Source organism: Oncorhynchus masou, chromosome 30 (assembly GCF_036934945.1).
Source record: "Oncorhynchus masou masou isolate Uvic2021 chromosome 30, UVic_Omas_1.1, whole genome shotgun sequence".
Taxonomy (NCBI): domain Eukaryota; kingdom Metazoa; phylum Chordata; class Actinopteri; order Salmoniformes; family Salmonidae; genus Oncorhynchus; species Oncorhynchus masou.
This window is the reverse complement of record NC_088241.1, coordinates 48973163-48994621: the sequence shown is the minus strand read 5'-3', so window position 1 is coordinate 48994621 and position 21459 is coordinate 48973163. Positions and strand designations below refer to the sequence as shown.

General features: G+C 44.0%; 1 protein-coding gene across 1 annotated transcript in view; it reads right to left on the bottom strand.

Moving 5' to 3' along the window:
- ntng1a (netrin g1a) overlaps positions 1-21459 on the bottom strand; it is a 192970-nt gene that overhangs the window by 131026 nt on the left and 40485 nt on the right. The window contains exon 2 of the mRNA XM_064949208.1: positions 18437-19080. Within this exon, the coding sequence (XP_064805280.1) occupies positions 18437-19080 (644 nt within the window). The remainder of the gene's footprint in view (positions 1-18436; positions 19081-21459) is intronic.

Genomic DNA, 21459 nt, shown 5'->3' with positions numbered 1-21459 from the left:
TCCGTGTGTGTGTTTGTGTGTGTGTCCGTGTGTGTAGACTGGGGATTTAGGAGGTGGAATCAGTTTTCCTTCCTCTCCTCTCACCGTCTCTCTAATTTCTCTTTCTTCCCTTAGAGAGATTGCATTACATCAACACCTTACACACTGTCTAGGTTAAGTGTATATTTATACATATTAAATCGTTTCCTACGCCGAGCTGACATATGGAAATAGTGTTTGTGGATAAGGAGATGACGGAATGATAAATGAGGTGACAGAACCAATTGGGCGTGTGATTACGCATCATCCTCAGGCCTTACCCACGATCCTCCTTGATGAGTCACCTCAGACGTAGACAGGATATGCATTGCCCGCTAATTGTCAGCACTAAATAGAGGACATCTATAATATGATAACAAGATACACCAATACAACACGCATACAAGAACAGACACACAAACACACACACTAGTGGTGCGTGGGTCAGCTGTTTGTTCACCCGCACACATAATATCCCATCTGCAACCGCCCGACTATATATGAAAAAAAAGTACAAATCTGAGGCCTGGCACCTGACCGTAACCCGGTAATATAGAAAATATGCTGTAGGCTACAGTCAGAGACGGCGTAACTATTTTTTGAAAGGGTGTAGTATCTTTTTCTACCTGAATTAGATATGTTGCTTCTAATTTCAGCCATTTTGGTAAGCTATTTGTTAGTCAACTTTTCTATAATTAGATAGGCCTACATGCAGATTCTCTTCTGTCATTATATGAATACAAAATAAAACCTTGCTCCCCGGAAAAAAGACATCACGAGAATGAATGCGTCAATCGAGTTGACGTCGGAAAAGTTGACATCTGTGCAAAAAAAGACATCAGTTTGACCAGTTGTCAGGAAACAGAAAGCGGTGAAAATAACCCAACCTGTTTCTGATCACATTTCAGTTCGGCTTGAACACATATTTCATGTGGTTGAAATCAGCTTTTATGAAGCTGATAAAGATAGCACCTCTACAGATGATATCTAACTGCACATTTGCATTCTCTCAAAATAAAAGAAAGAAATCATATTTCTCCACTCCTGTTCCCGAGTCAAAATGTTGCCTATATTTGGTGTATCATTTTACTGCAGGAAATGCTTAGTTCATATTTAGGCTATGTGAGAGGTTATAGACCTACAGTCAGTGTTCAGCTTCCATTTAACCAATTACAGTCTAAGTCCTGTCTAAGACCGGGGGAGGTGGGAGGCTCTTGAATTATAAAATATATATGTATATAAATGATGGATGCATTGTTGATTTGGCCTTACTGCTATTAGCCCATACAAACTCATTGAATAACAGATTCACTACATGAAACAATAGATAAACCCCCCATAAAAATCTAAAGGAAGTTTGTTCTGAAGTGTCTGAGAGATATAAGAAATATCAGGAAACAACGGTTTGGACAGAAGATGGCACATCGGCTGTACCGAATTCAGACGAGTCCCTAGACGCTTGTGGGGGTTGTTGAGCAAAACGGAGAACACCATCGTGTTCATGAGAGTCATCTTTCCATAGGGGGATGTTTGGGATGTCTCACACCACTCTAGCTCTGTCACCTTTCACAGCAGATGTGGTGCGACATATTCAGTTGCGGTGGATTGAGATGCATCCAATGCTAAAAAACAGATATCTCCAGCTTAAACTGACACATGTGTATGAGGATGTTTTTATTATGCTAATTCCATTTCCATGGGGGCACGGACATCGACTCTATTTTTTTTTTTATCAGCCTACAGTTCCTATGACGTGCCATAGGCCTATTTGAAGTTTCCAACTGTCCAATTTGTGTCGCGCCACAAAATCCTCTTCTATTACTTCACCAAATCTTTCACAAATATGACTTTTATCTTTATTTTCAACTCTCCACTTCGCAGCTTTCCTCGCATTGAATTAAACTCCAACATTTTGCATCAGTGGATCAACCTTACATGTTTCTGCCTGTTCCCAAAAGCGTTAGGCGATTTGCTTGTAGGCTATTTGGCACAAGAATGATACATTTATGGATTTTTAAAGTATTGTTTTCCCTTTATTCAACCGCCTGCCGCCCACCTGCCCTTAATCCACATAATATTGCATAACCCTAAACCAGCCCCACCGATATAACTGGGAGGACTGCAGGTTATGAGTCAACCCGCACATCACTACCACACACACACACACACACACACACACACACACCAACTCCAATGGAGCAGATTTTCGGTGAACATAACCTATCATTAATCAATAAAATCACACCCATGTGATTACATTGTCACCATGTAAATGTTTACCCAGATGTGTTATTGATTGCTATGTGAAGTAAGGTGTAACTGATAACCCATTCTGTGGTCTTGTTGTCTTCAGAATAAAACGACTAATGAAAACTGCTGATGCTAAAAAGCTGAAATGCAGACTACAGCACAAGGTGAAGGGGTAGAGAGAGAGAAACTGAGAGAAAGAGGGAGAGGGAGAGAGAACTGAGGAAGAGAGACATGTGGAATGACTTATTCAGCGGAGGAAGTGGGCAGGCAGAAACATGAAATTAGCACAAATTGATTATCTGTCCACCATGGGCAGGGCTAAGAGCAAGCCAAGCAGTGGATTGACTTCTCAATCGGTGCCTGGGCTGCTTACTCTGGCGTGGTGAAATAGAGCCATCACTCTCTGTGCTGTTGGTCCATGGGTGAAATGGCTGTATTCAAACTACAGGCCTATTACTATTAGATGAGAATAACAGAGTAATAACGGTATTAAAAGCTATATCGATTTCATGCTTTTTAAGTTTTTCAGTGCATAAATCATGCAATAGCCCACCAGCTATTAAGCCATTCACTCATTAAACAACTCCAATTATTCACTATGTATTAGTGCAGTAACAAAATTATCAAAGCTATAAGACATGGGAAAATGACTTAAAATAATTGAACTCACAGTAATCTGACAATGATTGTGTGTACAATGGAATTATATTTGGCACTAATTTTGGAGGTCCAGATTTCAGGGGGTTTGCCCTAAAATAACATCTCTTGGCTTTATCCCTGTTTTAAAACCAAGGAGTCTGTCCCATCATCCCTTAGGGGCACACTGCTCAGCAATGTGCTGTTTCAGAGATAGAGGGGTTCATTGTGCAGTAGATAGGGCTGGGTTAGGACAACATTTGGCACACACATAGACACACACACACACTCTCATAGACACACACAGACACACAGATGCACACACACAGACAGACAGACAGACAGACAGACAGACAGACAGACAGACAGACAGAGACACACACACACACACACACACACACAACCTCTTTAATGCATTACTGGATACTAGGACAGATAGAAAAAGTTCTGTCTGTCTGAATTACCTGTCTACTCCAGCATAACGGTTCTGAACCTCCCGGTCTTTACTGACCTTCCTTCCCATACTGCCTTGCAGCAGATGTCTGGGTGGGAAATTGAATTCCAACTCCCAGAGGCTGGGTGGCAAATTGGGCAAACCAACATGTTTTTTTTCTCCTGATCCAACTTTTTTAAGAGGAATGATGTTGGTTAGAGAAACGGTGCAAAATATCAGGTTAGAGGTGTGTTTAGTTTAGGGGCTGCCCGATTCTTTAATTCACTGACAGTGGGGAAAGTCAATCGCGGAATCAGATGCTGACTTCTCTGAAAGACTGAGCTGTTTATTGGAACCTGTTGTGTTGATCCTTTCCGGTAAGCAGTAGCCATATGACAGTGGTGGGTTGTATGGTTTGTGGCTGAGTGTATTGGTGGGGTCTGAGGTTCAGTGATGGGGGGTAAGAGAGGGACGGAGGGGGTGAAGTGAAGGATGAGGTGGTGGTGTGTTTTCATGTATAATTCAGATGAGGGATCGAGGGCCATCAGAGTGTTACATAAGACCACCACCCTCTCTCTGCTGTTCCCTCTGCTGAGTAATACACCTACCCCTCTGCTGTTACAGGAAACAGCTACCCCCCCACTGCTGTTACAGGAGTCAGCCTCCCTCCCTCTGCTGCAGTACACAGATCCTTCCGAAGACTAAAACCTCTATGCCTTTAAGTACAACCTATTGATCACAACATAGGAGAGAGAGAGAGAGAGAGAGAGAGAGAGAGAGAGAGAGAGAGAGAGAGAGAGAGAGAGAGAGAGAGAGAGAGAGAGAGCGAGAGAGAGAGAGACACAGAGACAGACAAAGTGCATGGAGAGAAACAAAGAGAAAGAGAGAAAAATACCTAATATGTCAGTCAGGGAGTACGTAATTAGAAAATGTCCTTCCACCTCTTCTCTCCTCTCTTTGCCCACAAGTATTTTCCTGCTGGTGATACAGTAACATTGCAAGGGTGACAAATTAATTTCAGTCAATCGCCGGCATGAATTATTCACATTATCTCATGACTCCACGCTTCATTTTGATTCTGAATGTTGTGTATCGATCCTGCCTCCTCAACGCCTTTGGTCTCGTTGTCATTCATAATTAAATATAATGAAAACCAGCCATGAATAAAGCATGCTGTATCCACCAAACAACTTTTTGCATTGCAGAACCAGACAAGAGGTGCACTTCTCCAACCATTCTCTCTGTTCTCTGTTTCGTTCTCTCGTTCTCTTTCTTCCACTGACCTACTTTGGCAGCTTGTAATATCGCTAAGGCTCTATTCCTTTGTCTCTCAGTGTGCTGGATAAAAAAAGACCGGGATCTCGCAGGTCTCTCCCGTCTCATCCTAGCGACTGGAGAAGTCCATCCCAGTGACTGACGCCACATGGAACCAACCTCCCTGGCTCTGCAGAATCGCTCCCACTGTGTCCTGCAAGTCACCTTAAGTTCGCATTTAATTATTAGTTTACATGTCTCACAAGTGGAATATGGCCATTTCCCGTATCGTACATGCTCTCCGAAGCCAGGCAGTCTCATGTATTAACCTTCAGAGAGACCCACACTGAGGACAGTATGTGCCAACGAAGGTGAAGTGACATCTAGTTGGTAGAACCTCATGAAAGTATGACGGGATGCCCAACAAGCCAGATCGCAAATCTCCTGTAAGGAATGCCCTTGAACAGAGCCCAAGAGGTAGACATACTTTTGGTGGAGTGAGCCCTCAGGAAATCTGGAGGCTGGAACCCCTTGCTATTATAGGCCAATTTAATAGCTTCCACGATCCAATGTGACAACCATTGACGAGGAAAGGGGCCTCCTCTTGCAGGGAGATGCCCGGGACACAAAGATTTGGTTGCGCATGCGCAAAGCTCTTGTCCTCTAACCGGAGGCATAAATGCAGGGTTGGGCAACAAGGTAGCCTTGGAAAAGCCCAAGGAAGACTGGAGGCATGACTTGGGAACTGACAGTGCATGTAGCTTGCTCGCTTTGCTGACAACTGGGTGACCAGTATAGTGGTCTTAAATGAGAGATATTGTATCTCCATGCTTTCCAGCAGCTCAAAAGGCTGCTGTGAAATAGCCTCAAGTGCAATAGAAAAATCCCATGATAGGACTAAAGGCTTGGGAAATGGACATAAGAAACCCTTCATGAAACAACATAACGATGGGTGTTTTCCCACCATGTTCTTGTCAAAGCCTATTTAAGTCGGAAGTTTCCATACACCTTAACCAAATACATTTAAACTCAGTTTTTCACTATTCCTGACATTTAATCCTAGTAAAAATCCCCTGTCTTAGGTCAGTTAGGATCACCACTTTATTTTAAGAATGTGAAATGTCAGAATAATAGTAGAGAGAATGATTTATTTAAACTTTTATATCTTTCATCACATTCCCGGTGGGTCAGAAGTTTACATACACTCAATTAGTATGTGGTAGCATTGCCTTTAAATTGTTTAACTTTGGTCAAACGTTACAGGTTGCCTTCCACAAGCTTCCCACAATATGTTGGGTGAGTTCTGTCCCATTCCTCCTGACAGAGCTGGTGTAACTGAGTCAGATTTGTAGGCATCCTTGATCGCGCATGCTTTTTCAGTTCTGCCCACTCGGGCTTTGTGATGATCACTCCAATACCTTGACTTTGTTGTTCTTTAGCCACAATTTTGGAAGTGTGCTTGGGATCATTGTCCATTTGGAAGACCCATTTGCGACCAAGCTTTAACTTCCTGACAGATGTCTTGAGATGTTGCTTCAATTTTCCACATTATTTTCCTACCTTATGATGCCATCTATTTTGTGAAGTACACCAGTCCCTCCTGCAGCAAAGCAGCCCCACAACATGATGCTGCCACACCCGTGCTTCATGGTTGGGATGGTATAATTTGGCTTGCAAGCCTGCCCCTTTTTCCTCCAAACATAATGATGGTCACTATGGCCAAACAGTTCTATTTTTTTTCATCAGACCAGAGGAAATTTCTCCAAAAAGTATGATCTTAGTCCCCATGTACAGTTGCAAATCTTAGTCTGGCTTTTTTTATGGCAGTTTTGGAGAAGTGGCTTCTTCCTTGCTGAGTGGCCTTTCAGGTTATGTCGATATAGTACTCGTTTTACTGTGGATATCGATACCTTTGTACCTATTTCCTCCAGCATCTTCACAAGGTCCTTTGCTGTTGTTGTGGGATTGATTTGCACTTTCACTTTCAACAAAGTACATTCATCTCTCGGAGACAGAACACGTCTCCTTCCTGAGCGGTATGATGGCTGCGTGGTCCCATGGTGTTTATACTTGCGTACTATTGTTTGTACAGATGAATGTGGTACCTTCAGGCATTTGGAAATTGCTCCCAAGGATGAACCAGACTTGTGGAGGTCTACAAATTTTTTTCTGAGGTCTTGGCTGATTTCTTTTGATTTTCCCATGGTGTCAAGCAAAGAGGCACTGAGTTTGAAGGTAGGCCTTGAAATACATCCACAGGTACACCTCCTTTTGACTCAAATGATGTCAATTAGCCTATCAGAAGCTTCTAAAGCCATGACAAAATTTTCTGGAATATTCCAAGCTGTTTAAAGGCACAGTCAACTTAGTGGATGTAAACTACTGACCCACTGGAATTGTGATACAGTGAATTATAAGTGAAATTATCTGTCTGTAAACAATTTTGGGAAAAATGTCTTGTTTCATGCACAAAGTAGATGTACTAACCGACTTGCCTAAACTATAGTTTGTTAACAAGAGATTTGTGTAGTGGTTGAAAAACAAGTTTTAATGACTCCAACCTAAGTGTATGTAAACTTCCCACTTCAACTGTAGCTGCTAGATAGACCTTAACAGTGGAGAAAGTCTTCCGTCTGTCCAAAAGGTACTGCAGAAAGCATTGGATACAGAGCCTTGGTAAGGAATTAGGTTTTTGGTCACACCACTTCTCTAAAACACGGTTGATGTATGCCACCACAGTAGTATTGGCTGTTCGGATCAAGACGTGACACTTCTGAAGAGAGGGTAGAAAGTATTTCAGTGAAAGAACCACTGTCAGCAATTCGAGGTAATTTATATGGGCAATGCAGAGTTGTGGGGTCCACACTCAGTTTATAGCATTTCCCTCGTGCACTGCGCCCCAGCCCGTGAGTGACACGTCCATTGTTACTACTTTCCTCATTGCCTCTACCCATTGGGCAGTGCCAAGAAAGAAGATCGAGGGACTCTTCCAGTGACAAGACATGCGGAGGTCACCTTTATCTGATGATTGAGGTGACGCCGTGTACACAGACGTTGTGCAAATGCCCAGCACTGAAAGCCTCTCATACTCAGTGATCTGTGTCCTTGGCATGACATCTGGATGTTGCAAAGGGCAGTGTTGACACACTGGCACCTGGGGACAGTGCTTGGTGGCGATTCCCTCCGTCTTCCTTGTGAGTGATGCGTTGCTGCACAAAGGGAAGGGTTTAAGGCGCACAGATGTGTGTGTGTGTGTGAGGGGGGGGGGGGGTGGTGGTCTATGCTCCACCCGAAAGGTGGCAGGTCAGAAAATGAACTGTTGGCTGCCACTCCCCTGCTGCAGGTGACGTACCCCTACGTCGGGCGCCCCTTCTTCACAGCAGAGGAATCAAATGGACGGGACCTAGATGCGTCTGCTTGGTTACCCGAACAGTGAAGTCGATGCCCGCTGCGTCGCTGGAGGCTTCCCGCGGATAGCCCTGGTGCAAGTGAATTGCCCTTTCCCTACCACGAAGCCTTGGCTCGTGGAGAGGTAGGCTGGGTAGCCATGATTTCTGGGTCTACGGGGCAGACGGAAGTCGAAGGCTTCACCCTACTTCTTGCAAAGCTTGCACTTCTGCCGTGTGGCGGCGAAAGCTGGCTCAAACAGTTCCTTCAGCCCGACAGAAGCATCAAGGCGCTCTCCCGTACCACTGGAAGGCTCATGGCACAGCATTGAGGCTGGAGGGTTGGAGGTTGAGGTCTTTGACGATGCAGATCACATCCCAAAGGTCTAGGTTAGGCTAGTCGATCGATAGGAGATTATGCATCTCTAGCATCATATCATCCTGGTAAGACAGTAGTAGGGACATAATGTTCAACGTGCAGCAGACACGTGGACCTTTCGGTAGATAGACGCAGAATGACGAGGCACTGGGTTTGAATTGGTTGGTCAGTGACGGCTTGACCACCAGTGGATTTCTGAGGCCCAGCTCCTCCATGTCCTTGCCATTCATACTGGCAAAAAGTCTGCTTTGTCCCAATTGTGTTTGGCTTCCGCCACGCAAGCTGGGATAGCTTGGAAGAGTTGCTTGCATGGGACGGTGCAAGAGGGGAGTTTCCTCCAATCGTAGCAGTCCCTCTCTACGTTGCCGCTGCCTGCTGGTTCAGCCCACTCAATACGTAGTCTGGTCGCTGCCTGTTTGCAGAAATCAATGAGTAAATATCTGTCATCTTCCATCGATGCCTTACTAGGGGGCGGAAGAGGGCCTAGCGGTTACGGCTGGTGCTGGAGGAGGTCGGTCATAATCTCCCCTTCCCCCTCCTCCGGGGCCAAGCTCTGGAAAAGTGGGTGCAGGTCCTCGGTATAGCGAAACTATTGTGTCTGCCCATGAGGAATGAGTCTACTAGGCAGTCTCCCCGCTCAAGTAACCTTTCTGGTCACACACCAAAAATAGTCAAAAATGCAATTTCCTATGTAAGACATTTAATATCACACTCACTTACAGCACATGGCTAGGCTACATGGCCAGGCTACACGGCCAGACTACACGGCCAGGCTATATGTACCACTAGATCACTCGAGTGAGCTACAGAGTACCCTGCATTCTGTTTCCTGGAATCCACTATTAAACTGGTTTAAATGGTTTTAAGCACACCAATGAGAATCACTATAGGTGCCATACTTCACAGTACAGTTTAAAGTCTAAATAATGAGGCACCCACTTCAATATCCAATAGCAGCCGTTATGCTCCAGTTCCACTGCTCTGCATACTTCTCTGTGATCCGTCATGCAATTAAGCATTTGTTTCCCCTTTAACCATAGTTAAGTTAAGTTGTAGAGTGTAATTAAACCATGGAGTGTAAAACAGCTGTTCAGTCAAAACCCCAGCAACTGTTCAACTATTTTTACTGCATACAGACACAGGGAAAACATTGTGTAGCTCTGTAACTCTGCTAACAGACTAATATGATTTTGTGTTTATGTCGTTGTATGCCTCTCCGGAGACATCATAAATCAAACACTAATTAGAACCAGTGTGGTGACCCGACACGTTCCGATGCTTCTACCTCTGATCTACCTTCCATCAGCTAATAAACAGCTGAGCCGGTTGCTGCTCTCCAAATTAAAGTAGTGTGTTAGCTAGAGAGCTGAGAGGAACTTTGTTAATTAAGGAAGCTGACAGCTGTAGAACACTAAAGATCATTAGATGTGGACTCAGCCCATTATCAGCCTGAAAACGTCACCCTGGCACGTTTTTGCAAAAAGGTTAACCGTCACAGTAGTTTTTCTCAGTGCATTGCAGTCAATGGGAAAAGATGAGTGTCTCAGGGTTGACATTTTTTCTCAGTGCATTGCAGTCAATGGGAAAAGATGAGTGTCACAGGGTTGATGTTTATGTCAACACATAGCAGTCAATAGGAAAAGAAACACGTTAACCATTTTAATGTTATGTCAATAAATTGTAGTCAATGGGAAAAGATTAGTGTCACGGGATTAATGCATTAGTGAATACAATGTATTTAATGGGGGAAGATTAGCGTCACAATATGAATGCATAGAGAATAGCATCACAAACATGACACCCTCCTATCTCCCTCTCTCTTTCCCCCCTCCTTCTCGCCTTACTCCCACCTCCATTCTATCACCCTCCAATCCTCTCGCTCCACTTTATTTAACTAGGCAAGTCAATTGAGAGGTGGGAAAGTGGGCTCCCGAGTGGTGCCGTGGCCTAAGGCACTGCATCTCAGTGCAAGATGCGTCACTACAGTCCCTGGTTTGAATCCAGGCTGTATCACATCCGGCCGTGATTCGGAGCCCATAGGGCGGCGCACAATTGGCCCTGTGTCGTCCGGGTTCGGCCGGGGTAGGCCATCATTGTAAATGACAGCTGCAATGGATAAATTGTTGAAAGACTCAGACAGACAGACATATCCACTCACAGACCAACAGACAGGGAGACAGACAGACAGGCAGGTAGACAGACAAACTTTAAACTGAACCCTAAACCTAACCTAACTCTAGCTTCATGTCCACATCTTGGTTTAAACCTAACCCTAGCCATAACCCTAACACTAACTTCTTGTCCACATCCCTGCCCCACCCTAACTCCAAGGGCTGGGCCAAGATGAGGGCTAGGGCTAGGGTTAGGGTTATGGCTAGGTTTAGGGTTACACCGGTTTCTGGACATGAAGCTAGGGTTAGGGTTAACTTCTTCAATATAGGGGGCGCTCTTTTAATTTTTGGATAAAAAAAACGTTCCCGTTTTAAACAAAATATTTTGTCACGAAAAGATGCTCGACTATCCATATAATTGACAGCTTTTGAAAGAAAACACTCTGACGTTTCCAAAACTGCAAAGATATTGTCTGTGAGTGCCCCAGAACTAATGCTACAGGCGAAACCAAGATGAAATTTCATACAGGAAATGCCCCAGATTTTGAATGTGCTGTGTTCCAATGTCTCCTTATATGGCTGTGAATGCGCCAGGAATGAGCCTACACTTTCTGTCGTTTCCCCAAGGTGTCTGCAGCATTGTGACGTATTTGTAGGCATATCATTGGAAGATTGACCATAAGAGACTACATTTACTAGGTGTCCGCTTGGGGTCAATACTCTTACACAAATGCTTGTGTAGCTATGGTTGAAAAGCATATTTTGAAAATCTGAGATGACAGTGTTGTTAACAAAAGGCTAAGCTTGTGAGCCAATATATTTATGATTACGCTCCCGGATACGGGATTGCTCGACGCTAGAGGTTAAGGTTGAGCCGGAGGTTTATATGAAGCTAGGATTAGGGTTAGGGCGTAGACGTAACCCATTCATCCAATTAACAATTGGGACCCGTTTCAGAAAACTAGGCCTATGTCGCGGGTCACCACTTCACACGAGAGCCATTTGAAAGTAATCTTATTATTTTTTATCAAAATGCATTTTTTTGGCAGAAATGCCTTCTGGAATATGTGAACTTTCATGTGCCTTTATAACAAACTGTATGCCATCTGTAAATATGAATACAATTGTTAAATTACGAGTATTTGTCACATGAGCCGAATACAGCAGGTGTAGACCTTACAGTGATATGTTTACTTACAAGCCCTTAACCAACAATGCAGTTAAGAAAAAGACCTAAAAAAATAAGAAAAAAGTTTAACAAATAATTAAAGAGCAGCAGTAAAATATCAATAGCGAGGCTATATACAGGGGGTACCGGTACAGAGTCAATGTGCTGGGTCACCGGTTAGTCGAGGTAATGGAGGTAATACATGTATGTAGAGTTATTAAAGGGACTATGCATAGATAATAACAGAGTAGCAGCAGCGTAAAAGAGGGGATAGAAGCTGTTTAGAAGCCTCTTGGACCTCGACTTGGCGCTCCGGTACCGCTTGCAAATAAATTCATTAAAAATCCTACAATGTGATTTTCTGGATTTTTTTTCTCATTTTGTCTGTCATAGTTGAAGTGTACCTATGATGAAAATTACAGGCCTCTCTGATCTTTTTAAGTGGGAGAACTTGCACAATTGGTGGCTGACTAAATACTTTTTTGCCCCACTGTACATCTGGCCCTTCTTTGGACACTGTGTTAACAAACCTCCAAACGAGCTTCAATGCCATACAACATCTCTTCCGTGGTCTCCAACTGCTTTTAAATGCTAGTAAAACTAAATGCATGCTCTTCAACCGATTGCTGCCCTCACCTGCCCGCCCAACTAGCATCACTACTCTGGACGGTTCTGACTTAGGATATGTGGACAACTACAAATACTTCGGTGTCTGGTTAGACTGTAAACTCTCTTTCCAGACTCACATTAAGCATCTCCAATCCAAAATGAAATATAGAATTGGCTTCCTATTTCACAACAAAGCCTGCTTCACTCATGCTGCCAAACATACCCTTGTAAAACTGACTATCCTACCGATCCTTGACCTCAGCAATGTCATTTTCAAAATATCCTCCAACACTCTACTCAGCAAACTGGATGTAGTCTATCACAGTGCCATCCGTTTTGTCACCAAAGCCCCATATACTACCCACCACTGCGACCTGTATGCTCTTGTTGGCTGGCCCTCACTACATATTCGTCGCCAAACCCACTGGCTCCAGATCATCTATAGGACTTTGCTAGGTAAAGCACCGCTTTATCTCAGCTCACTGGTCATCATAGCAACACCCACCCATAGCACACGCTCCAGCAGGTATATGTCACTGGTCATCCCCAAAGACAACACTTCCTTTGGCCGCCTTTAGTTCCAGTTCTTTGCTGCCAATAACTGGAACAAATTGCAAATATCACTGAAGCTAGAGTCTTAAATCTCCCTCTCTAACTTTAAGCATTAGCTGTCAGAGCAGCTTATCAATCATTGTATCTGTACACAGCCAATCTGTAAATAGCACACCCAACTACCTCACACCAATATTGTTATTTATTCTCTTGTTATTTTGCACCCCATTTTGCACACCATCATCTGCACATCTATCACTCAAGTGTTAATGCTAAATTGTAGTTATTTTGCCTCTATGGCCTATTTATTGCCTTTACCTCCCTACTCTTCTACATTTGCACACGCTGTACATAGATTTTTCTATTATGTTATTGACTGTAAGTTTGTTTATGTGTAACTCTGTGTTGTTGTTTTTGTCACACTGCTTTGCTTTATCTTGGCCAGATCGCAGTTGTCAATGAGAACTTGGTCTCAACTGGCCTACCTGGTTAAATAAAGGTGAAATAAAATATATAATTTTAAAAAATCTTGGAGAAACTGAAGATGGACCACAGGAAGATTGAGGTGGAGCGCACCCACAAATGGAAAACCCACCACCGGCCCAAGTTACAGGCCTAGGCCAATACTGGTCCAAGTTACTGTCTCAACATCACCCATCTCAAAGTCAACAGTGAAGAGGCGACTCCGGGATGCTGGCCTTCTAGGCAGATTTCTTCTGTCCAGTGTCTGTGTTCTTTTGCCCATCTTATTATTTTATTTTTATTGGCCAGTCTGCGATTTTTCTTTGCAACTCTGCCTAGAAGGCCAGCATCCTGGAGTCGCCTCTTCACTGTTGATGTTGAGACTGGTGTTTTGCGGGTACTATTTAATGAAGCTGCCAGTTGAGGACTTGTGAGGCATCTGTTTCTCAAACTAGACACTAATGTACGTGCTGTTCTGTTAAGGGAGTAGTACAAAGCATTGTACAAGATCTTCAGTTCCTTGGTAATTTCTCAGATGGGACTGATCAGCCATTTTGAGCCTGTAATCAAACCCACAAATGCTGATGCTCCATAGATTTAACTAATCTAAAGAAGGCCAGTTTTATTGCTTCTTTAACCAGCACAACGGTTTTCAGCTGTGCTACTATAATTGTGAAAGGGGTTTCTAACGATAAATTATCCTTTTAAAATTATAAACTTGGATTAGCTAACACAACGTGCCATTGGAACACAAAAGTGACGGTTGCTGATAATGGGCCTCTGTACGCCTACGTACATATTCCATTAAAAAAAAATCAGATGTCTCCAACTACAACTTCCTGACTGATGTCTTGAGATGTTGCTTCAATATATCCACATCATTTTCTTTCCTCAAGATGCCATCTATTTTGTGAAGTACACCAGCCCCTCTTGCAGCAAAGCACCCCCCACTACATGATGCTGCCAACCCCGTGCTTCAGGGTTGGGATGGTGTTCTTCAGCTTACAAGCCTCCCCCTTTTAGCCAAAATGGTGATTATGGCTAAACAGTTCTATTTTTGTGTCATCAGACAAGAGGACATTTCTCCAAAAAAGTTATCTTGTCACCATGTGCAGTTGCAAACCTTAGTCTGGCTTTTTTATGGTGGTTTGGAGCAGTGAATTCTTCCTTGCGGAGCGAACTTTCAGGCATGTCGATATAGGACTCGTTTTACTGTGGATACAGATAATTTTGTACATGTTTCCTCCAGCATCTTCACAAGGCCCTTTGCTGTTATTCTGGGATTGATTTGCACTTTTCGCACCAAAGTACGTTCATCTCTATGAGACAGAATGTGTCTCCTTCCTGAGCGGTATGGTGTTTAGACTTGCGTACTATTGTTTGTACAGATGAACATGGTACCTTCAGGCGGTTGGAAATTGCTAGTAGACTTGTGGAGGTCTACATTTTTTTTCTGAGGTCTTGGCTGATTTCTTTTGATTTTCCCATGATGTGAAGCAAAGAGGCACTGCGTTTGAAGGTAGGCCTTGAAATACATCCACAGGTACACCTCCAATTGACTCAAATGATGTCAATTAGCCTATCAAAAGCTTCTAAAGCCATGACATAATTTTCTGGAATTTTCCAAGCTGTTTAAAGGCACAGTCAACTTAGTGGATGTAAACTCCTGACCCACTGGAATTGTGATACAGTGAATTATAAGTGAAATTATTTGTCTATAAACAATTGTTGGAAAAATGTCCTAACCGACTTGCCAAAACTGTAGTTTGTTACAAAGAAATTTATGGAGTGGAAAAACTAGTTTTAATGACAACCTAAGTACGTAAACTTCCGACTTCAACTGTATATAAATAAGGTATTTCTGTTTTTTATTTTTAATAAAAGTGCAACATTTTTGAAAAACCTGTTTTCACTTAGTCATTATGGTGTATTGTGTCTAGATTGCTGAGGATTTATAAAAATGCAATCCATTTTAGAACAAGGCTGTAACGTAAAACAAACTGTGGAAAAAGTCAAGGGGTCTGAATACTTTCCGAAGACACAATTAATTTGATGATACAGCAGTAACAATACAAGCATATAACATCTATAGAAGAGACAGACAGGTGTGCCTGTATATATTCAGAGTCATATCCTTGTAATGCCTAGAGATATTACTGTATGTGTTTTGTAAAGGCATTCCGCTGCATCACTACTTGTTTTATTAGAAACATTAATGTGCTGGAAATTCCAAATTGTTTGGATAGTCATATAGAATCATATAGTAACCAAAGGAGTGTTTAACAAATCATATATATATTTTAGATTTTAGATTCTTCAAAGTAGCCACCCTTTGCCTTGATGACAGCTTTGCACACTATTGGCATTCTCAAATATAACATATATTTTGATTTGTTTGACACTTACTACATGATGCCATATGTGTTATTTCATAGTTTTGATGTCTTCACTATTATTCTACAGTGTAGAAAATAGTAAAAATAAAGAAGAACTTGAATGAGTAGGTGTGTGCAGACTTTTGACTGGTACTGTAGATGCTAGATGGACACACACACTACATATCAATGTTTTTAAATGTATGTAAATTGCCTTTTGTCTGTAATGTATTTCTCGTTGGACCCCAGTAAGACTAGCTGTCGCCGTTGGTGTCGGCTAAATCAAATCAAATCTGCCTGTCTGCCTGTCTGTTGGCCTGTCTATGGGTGAGACGGGGGAGAGTGAGATGAGGTGGGGAAGGCAGGGAAAGAAGGAGGGAGACAGAATAGAGGGGAAGGAGAGGGAAAAAAGTGGAGAGTAAGGGGGGAGGGGGGAGGGAGAGGGTGAAGGAGGGATGGGGAGAGAGGGGAGGGAGAGAGGGGAGGGAGAGGAAGGGGAGGGACGGAAAGAAGGAGTGAGGGAGAGGGAGAGAGAAAGAGGAGAGCGAGAGGGTGAAGGATGGGAGGGGGAGAGGGAGGAGGGAGGGGAGAGAGAGAGAGAGTCGACTGACCGATAGGTGGGAGAGAGGAGGGAGAGAGAGAAGTGGGAGGCAGGGAAACAAGGAGGGAGAGAGAATTGAGGGAGGAGGAGGGAGAGAGAATGGGAAGAGGGTGAGAGGGTGGAGGGGGCGAAAGAAGGGGAGGGAGAAAGGAGAGAATTAAGAGGGATAAAGAGGAGGTAGAGAGTGAGAAAGACAGAGACAGCCAGTCAATTGGTTGAAGTGTTTCTTTTCCCATTGACTACTATGTATTGACATAAAAGTCAAACCTTTGACACTCATCTTTTCCCATTGAACCCAATGTATTGAGATAAACATCAACCCTGGTGACACTTATCTTTTCCATTGACTGCAATGTATTGAGAAAAACATCAACCCTGTGACACTCATCTTTTTCCATTGACTGCAATGCATTGAGAAAAACATCAACCCTATGACACTCATCTTTTCCCATTGAACCCAATGTATTGATTAAAATGTCCAGCCTGTGACACTCATCTTTTCCTATTTACTTCAATATATTGAGAAAAAACCTTCTAGCTACACGTCTTCTATTTCTGCTCCTGAACAAGGCAGTTAACCCACTGTTCCTAAGCCGTCATTGTAAATAAGAATTAGTTCTTAACTGACTTGCCAGGTTAAAAAAAGTAAGTCATGCAACATTTCAAGCTCTAGAAAATGTGCTATTTCATTATTGGATCTGCAAATACATGTTATCTGGCGCCCTTTCCTTTCTTTTTAGGAGACATGGACCGAGCTAATTTCACAGCGCCATAAAATAACCTAAATTAGAATGTGTGTTACTATCTTTACTCTTCTTTCCTTTCTGTTTGATTGTATCTTTGTTTTTCGTTATTTGATTATATTGCTCCAGTTCTATGTCATGCCTGTTTACGTCTGGTATTGGGGTGGGGCTCTGTTGGAGCATGGGGGGTTGTGGTGGGTTTGATGTGTTAGGGGATCCGTGTGGGTTCTGCCCTCTACTTGTTTGTCTGTATTGTCTCTCATAAAAAATACCAAATCAAAAAAAAGTTGTAAAAAATAAACATCTCCCTCTGCAACTGGATCCTGGACTTCCTGACGGGCCTCCCCTGGGTGGTGAGGGTAGGCAACAACACATCCGCCATGCTGACCCTCAACACAGGGCCCCTCGGGGTTGCGTGCTTAGTCACCTCCTGTACTCCCTGTTCCCCTAAGACTGTATACCCGCGCACGACTCCAACACCGTCATTACATTTGACGGTGATAGGCCTGATCACCGACAATGATGAGACAGCCTACGAGGAGGTGGTCAGAGACCTGTTAGTGTGGTGCCAGGACAACAACCTCTCCCTCAATGTCAGCAAGACGAATCGACGGTTCTGTAGTGGAGCGGGTTGAGAGGAATTATCATGGTCCACACACACCAACGCATGAAAAGAACATGACAATGCCTCTTCCCCCTCAGGAGGCTGAAAAGATGAATGGACCCTCAGATCCTCAAAACGTTCTACAGCTGCACCATTGAGAGCATCTTGACTGGCTGCATCACCGCTTGGTATGGCAACTGCTTGGCATTTAACTGCAAGGCGCTACAGAGAGTTGTGTGCCCGGCCCAGTACATCACTGCGGCCGAGCGACATTCCATCCAGGACCTCTATACCAGGCGGTGTCAGAGGAAGGCCCAAAATATATTCAAAGACTCCAGCCACCCAAGTCATAGAATGTTCTCTCTGCTATCGTACGGCAAGTGGTAGCTATGCATCAAGTCTGGAACCAACAGGACCCTAAACAGCTTCTACCACCAAGCCATAAGACTACTAAATAGTTAGTTAAATAGTTCAACAATAGCTACCCGGTCTATCTGCATCGACCCTTTTTACACTCACTCTTTTGACTCATCGCATACGCTGCTGTTACTGTCTATTATATTTACTGTTACCTAGTCACTTTACCCCTACGTATATGTACAGTGCATATCTACCTCAATTACCTTCATTTGTATCTAAATGAATCCTGCTGTATCCATCCTTCTGTCCAGAACCACACATTGCATTAATATGCACTTATTCAAGTGCAGGAAATATAGCTTGGCAATAGTGACTTGATACTAATATGCACTGTAGCCACATACCAAACCCATAGCATAATAAATAGCATGTGAACCCAGTCAGCCTCTGCTACGACGGGAAAAAAAGTAGTAAAAATGTATTGTGAGAGCTTACCTTCCCTGGACCTTGATGTCAGAGATGGCGTAGAAGTATCTGGACAGGTTGTTCTCGTCTACCATGGTGGCCCCTGTGGCTGGTCGGAGGAGCCGGACTCTCAGGTCTGTAATGGTGAAGAAGTCTCTCAGGTTCTTGGTGGTGTCTAACTGACCGTAGAGGGACGCCATGTTGTGGAGCCGTGGTCCGGCGAACAGTGCAAAGCGGTCCTTGATCTCGAAGCGCACCGTCTTGTCATACTTCCACACGTAGCCCCTGGAGTATTCCTCGGTGCAGATGATGTCTAGGAGAGTGTGCTGGGTCAGGTCCTGGACAGTCTTGGCATCCATGGTGAAAGCGTCCAGACAGTCTGTGGCGTAGAACTGGTAGGGTTGCCAGGTCTTACCGTAGTCCAGAGACTTCTCCAGAACCATCTGTTCCGGGCGGCCTGACTCGAAGGTGACCACGATGTCGTCGGTCAGCTCGATGGTTTTGCTCCAGGACAGTGTGATGTTGACCAGGAGGGCCTTGGGGTACTTCTTCCAGGAACTGGACTGCCAGAAGGTTGTGGGGTTGCGGCCCTCGAAATCGAACATGAGCTCCGGTGGGTGGGCCAGGTCCTCGTTTTCGGCATCACATTCATTGTTACACATGTACGGGTTCTCCTGAAAGAGAGGGGAAAATAAAGACAGAGAAAGAACGACATTAAGGAATTGAAATGGTAAACAATAACACAGGTACCCAAAGCTTCTTTTTACGAGCCTTGAGTTCTATGTGTAGCCATACAGCACAGAGCCCTAGTACGACCATGACTCTGCATAATTTGAATAGTATTGATGTGATGTTGGGTCCAGGGCTCCAGCTGTGGTACTAAATGAATCTAAATGAGGGGCTAGCCTATTAGAAAACACCCGGAGACACATTCATGTTTTATGGGGCCGTTTCGAAGAAGTCACCCCTCCACCACGGACTTACAACACCACGCTTCTCATAGCTAGACTGCAAGAACCAAAGGGGCTCCTGCGTAGCGCAGCGGTCTAAGCCACTGCATCTCAGTGCTGGAGGTGTCATTATGGACCCTGGTTCAATTCCAGGCTTAACACAACCAGCTGTGATTAGGAGTCCCATAGGGCAGCACACAATTGGCCCAGTGTCGGCTGGGGTAGGCTGTCATTGTAAATAAGAATTTGTTCTTAACTGACTTGCCTGGTTGAATGTAATTTTAAAAATCTGTCAGGATCTTGCATTTGCATCTCATATCATCTTTCCTGTATCATTTACGGCTAAGCACTATCACCAACAACATTATAAACACCAGTAGATATAGAAGTCCCGAGGGGTGGAGAGAGAATAACAAGGAATACCTTGTGCCTAATGTCCTCGTGAGTAGCAGGTATAACATGAAGGTCAATCTAACAAGAGGAGAAAAGCCCGCCATCTTTCCACAATCATTTTTGTTGCATGAAGCCTGGCTCAATCTGAATTTAATGGCTGGGAAACTCAAGAGGTGTGCCTTTTGTCAATTCTGTCTTTGAAGGATGAAAAATATACCATCCAACCTCCAGTTCAAAGTCAAGGGTATAAAGCCAGAGAGAGGGAGAGCAAAGGAAGGCAGAGAGCAGAACTTAAAGGACCTCTCTCCCCCTCTCTCTTTCCCTCTCTTGCTCTTTTGAAAAGAGGCAGACAGGCAGGTGAGCAGGCAACGCCTCAGATTCATCAAGACCCTTTCCTCTAGAAAACAGCCTCCTCAAAACATTGGTACGGTTTTCCACAAATCGTCTGCCGCTGGACGAAGGGGAGGGGGGTACTTCAGGAAGGACCTTTCAACAGAGACGCTCCTCCAATTCACCAGGACAAGATAATCCACCACTTGATTAGGTGGGAGATGTCAGTGTCTGTGTGGTTCTGTGGCCTGGTTCTGTGGCCAGGGCGATGTAAGAGGGGAGGCGCTCTCTGTCTGGGTGATGTAGGACAGGAAAAGGAGGCAGGAAGACAAAAGGAGGGAGGGAGAGAGAGAGAGAGAGAGAGAGAGAGAGAGAGAGAGAGAGAGAGAGAGAAATATATATGTTCCTGCTAATAAGCTTTGCCGTTTTTTCTTGTCCTCCAAGGCAAGGTGAGGATAAAACATGTCTGTGCCGGGCATTTAGCCTTCTAACTGGCCCAGAGTCACATTAATATCCTGTCTAGCCAATCCCCCACAGTCCTCTGAGCGCTGGACAAAGGGAACCAGGGAGTAAGCAGTAGGCTGTGAGAGGAGGGCTGGCAGCGGAAATTTCCACTTGGGTTTCAATGGGCTACACAGTCAGGAGGTTAGGGCTGCCATTACCTGCCATCTGCTACCCTGTACTGTGTCTACAGAGGGCTCGTTAGCTGTAGGTTACTGGGACTTTGGGGATTAGAAAAGGACTATAAAGGAATTGTGGGATACCATCCTCTGGATGCCCCTGGGCACATTGGACTGGATTATTCAAAAGAAGTGGAACACTCAGGTTTCCATAGTCAAGGTAGATAGAAAACAATGTGGAATTATGTACTCGATCTACGGGCAGCATTTCTCGCTTTTGTAATATTTACTAGGTCGAAACCTAAATCTCATGAAAATATGTGTTACTTTGGCGGGACACACACACGGACACACACACACATACACCCAGACCTCCATACACATTTAGTCTAATCAGACAAAGATGTATCCTTATCAATTTCTTTCACCAGAGGCTGGAAATCTGCAGCGTTTCACCTGGCAACCTTGGCTAGCCGTGGAGATCTCCAAACACACAGGTTAAAACCTTTCATTACTGTCTCCTCCATACTCACAAAATACAGCCTTATGAAAATCAATACCCTTGCTCTCCGGTCGCGCTGTACGGGACCACTCCTTCCTTCAGATTGGAGATAAAGCCCTGAGCACCGCAGCCCAGTGGAAATCAATGGGGAGACTTCTGTTTTATTTCATGGCACTGACAGCTCTATTAGCCGATAAATGGTTTGGCAAAACATTATAATAATTGACACTGAAGCTAGCGAGCTTCGCTGCTACACAG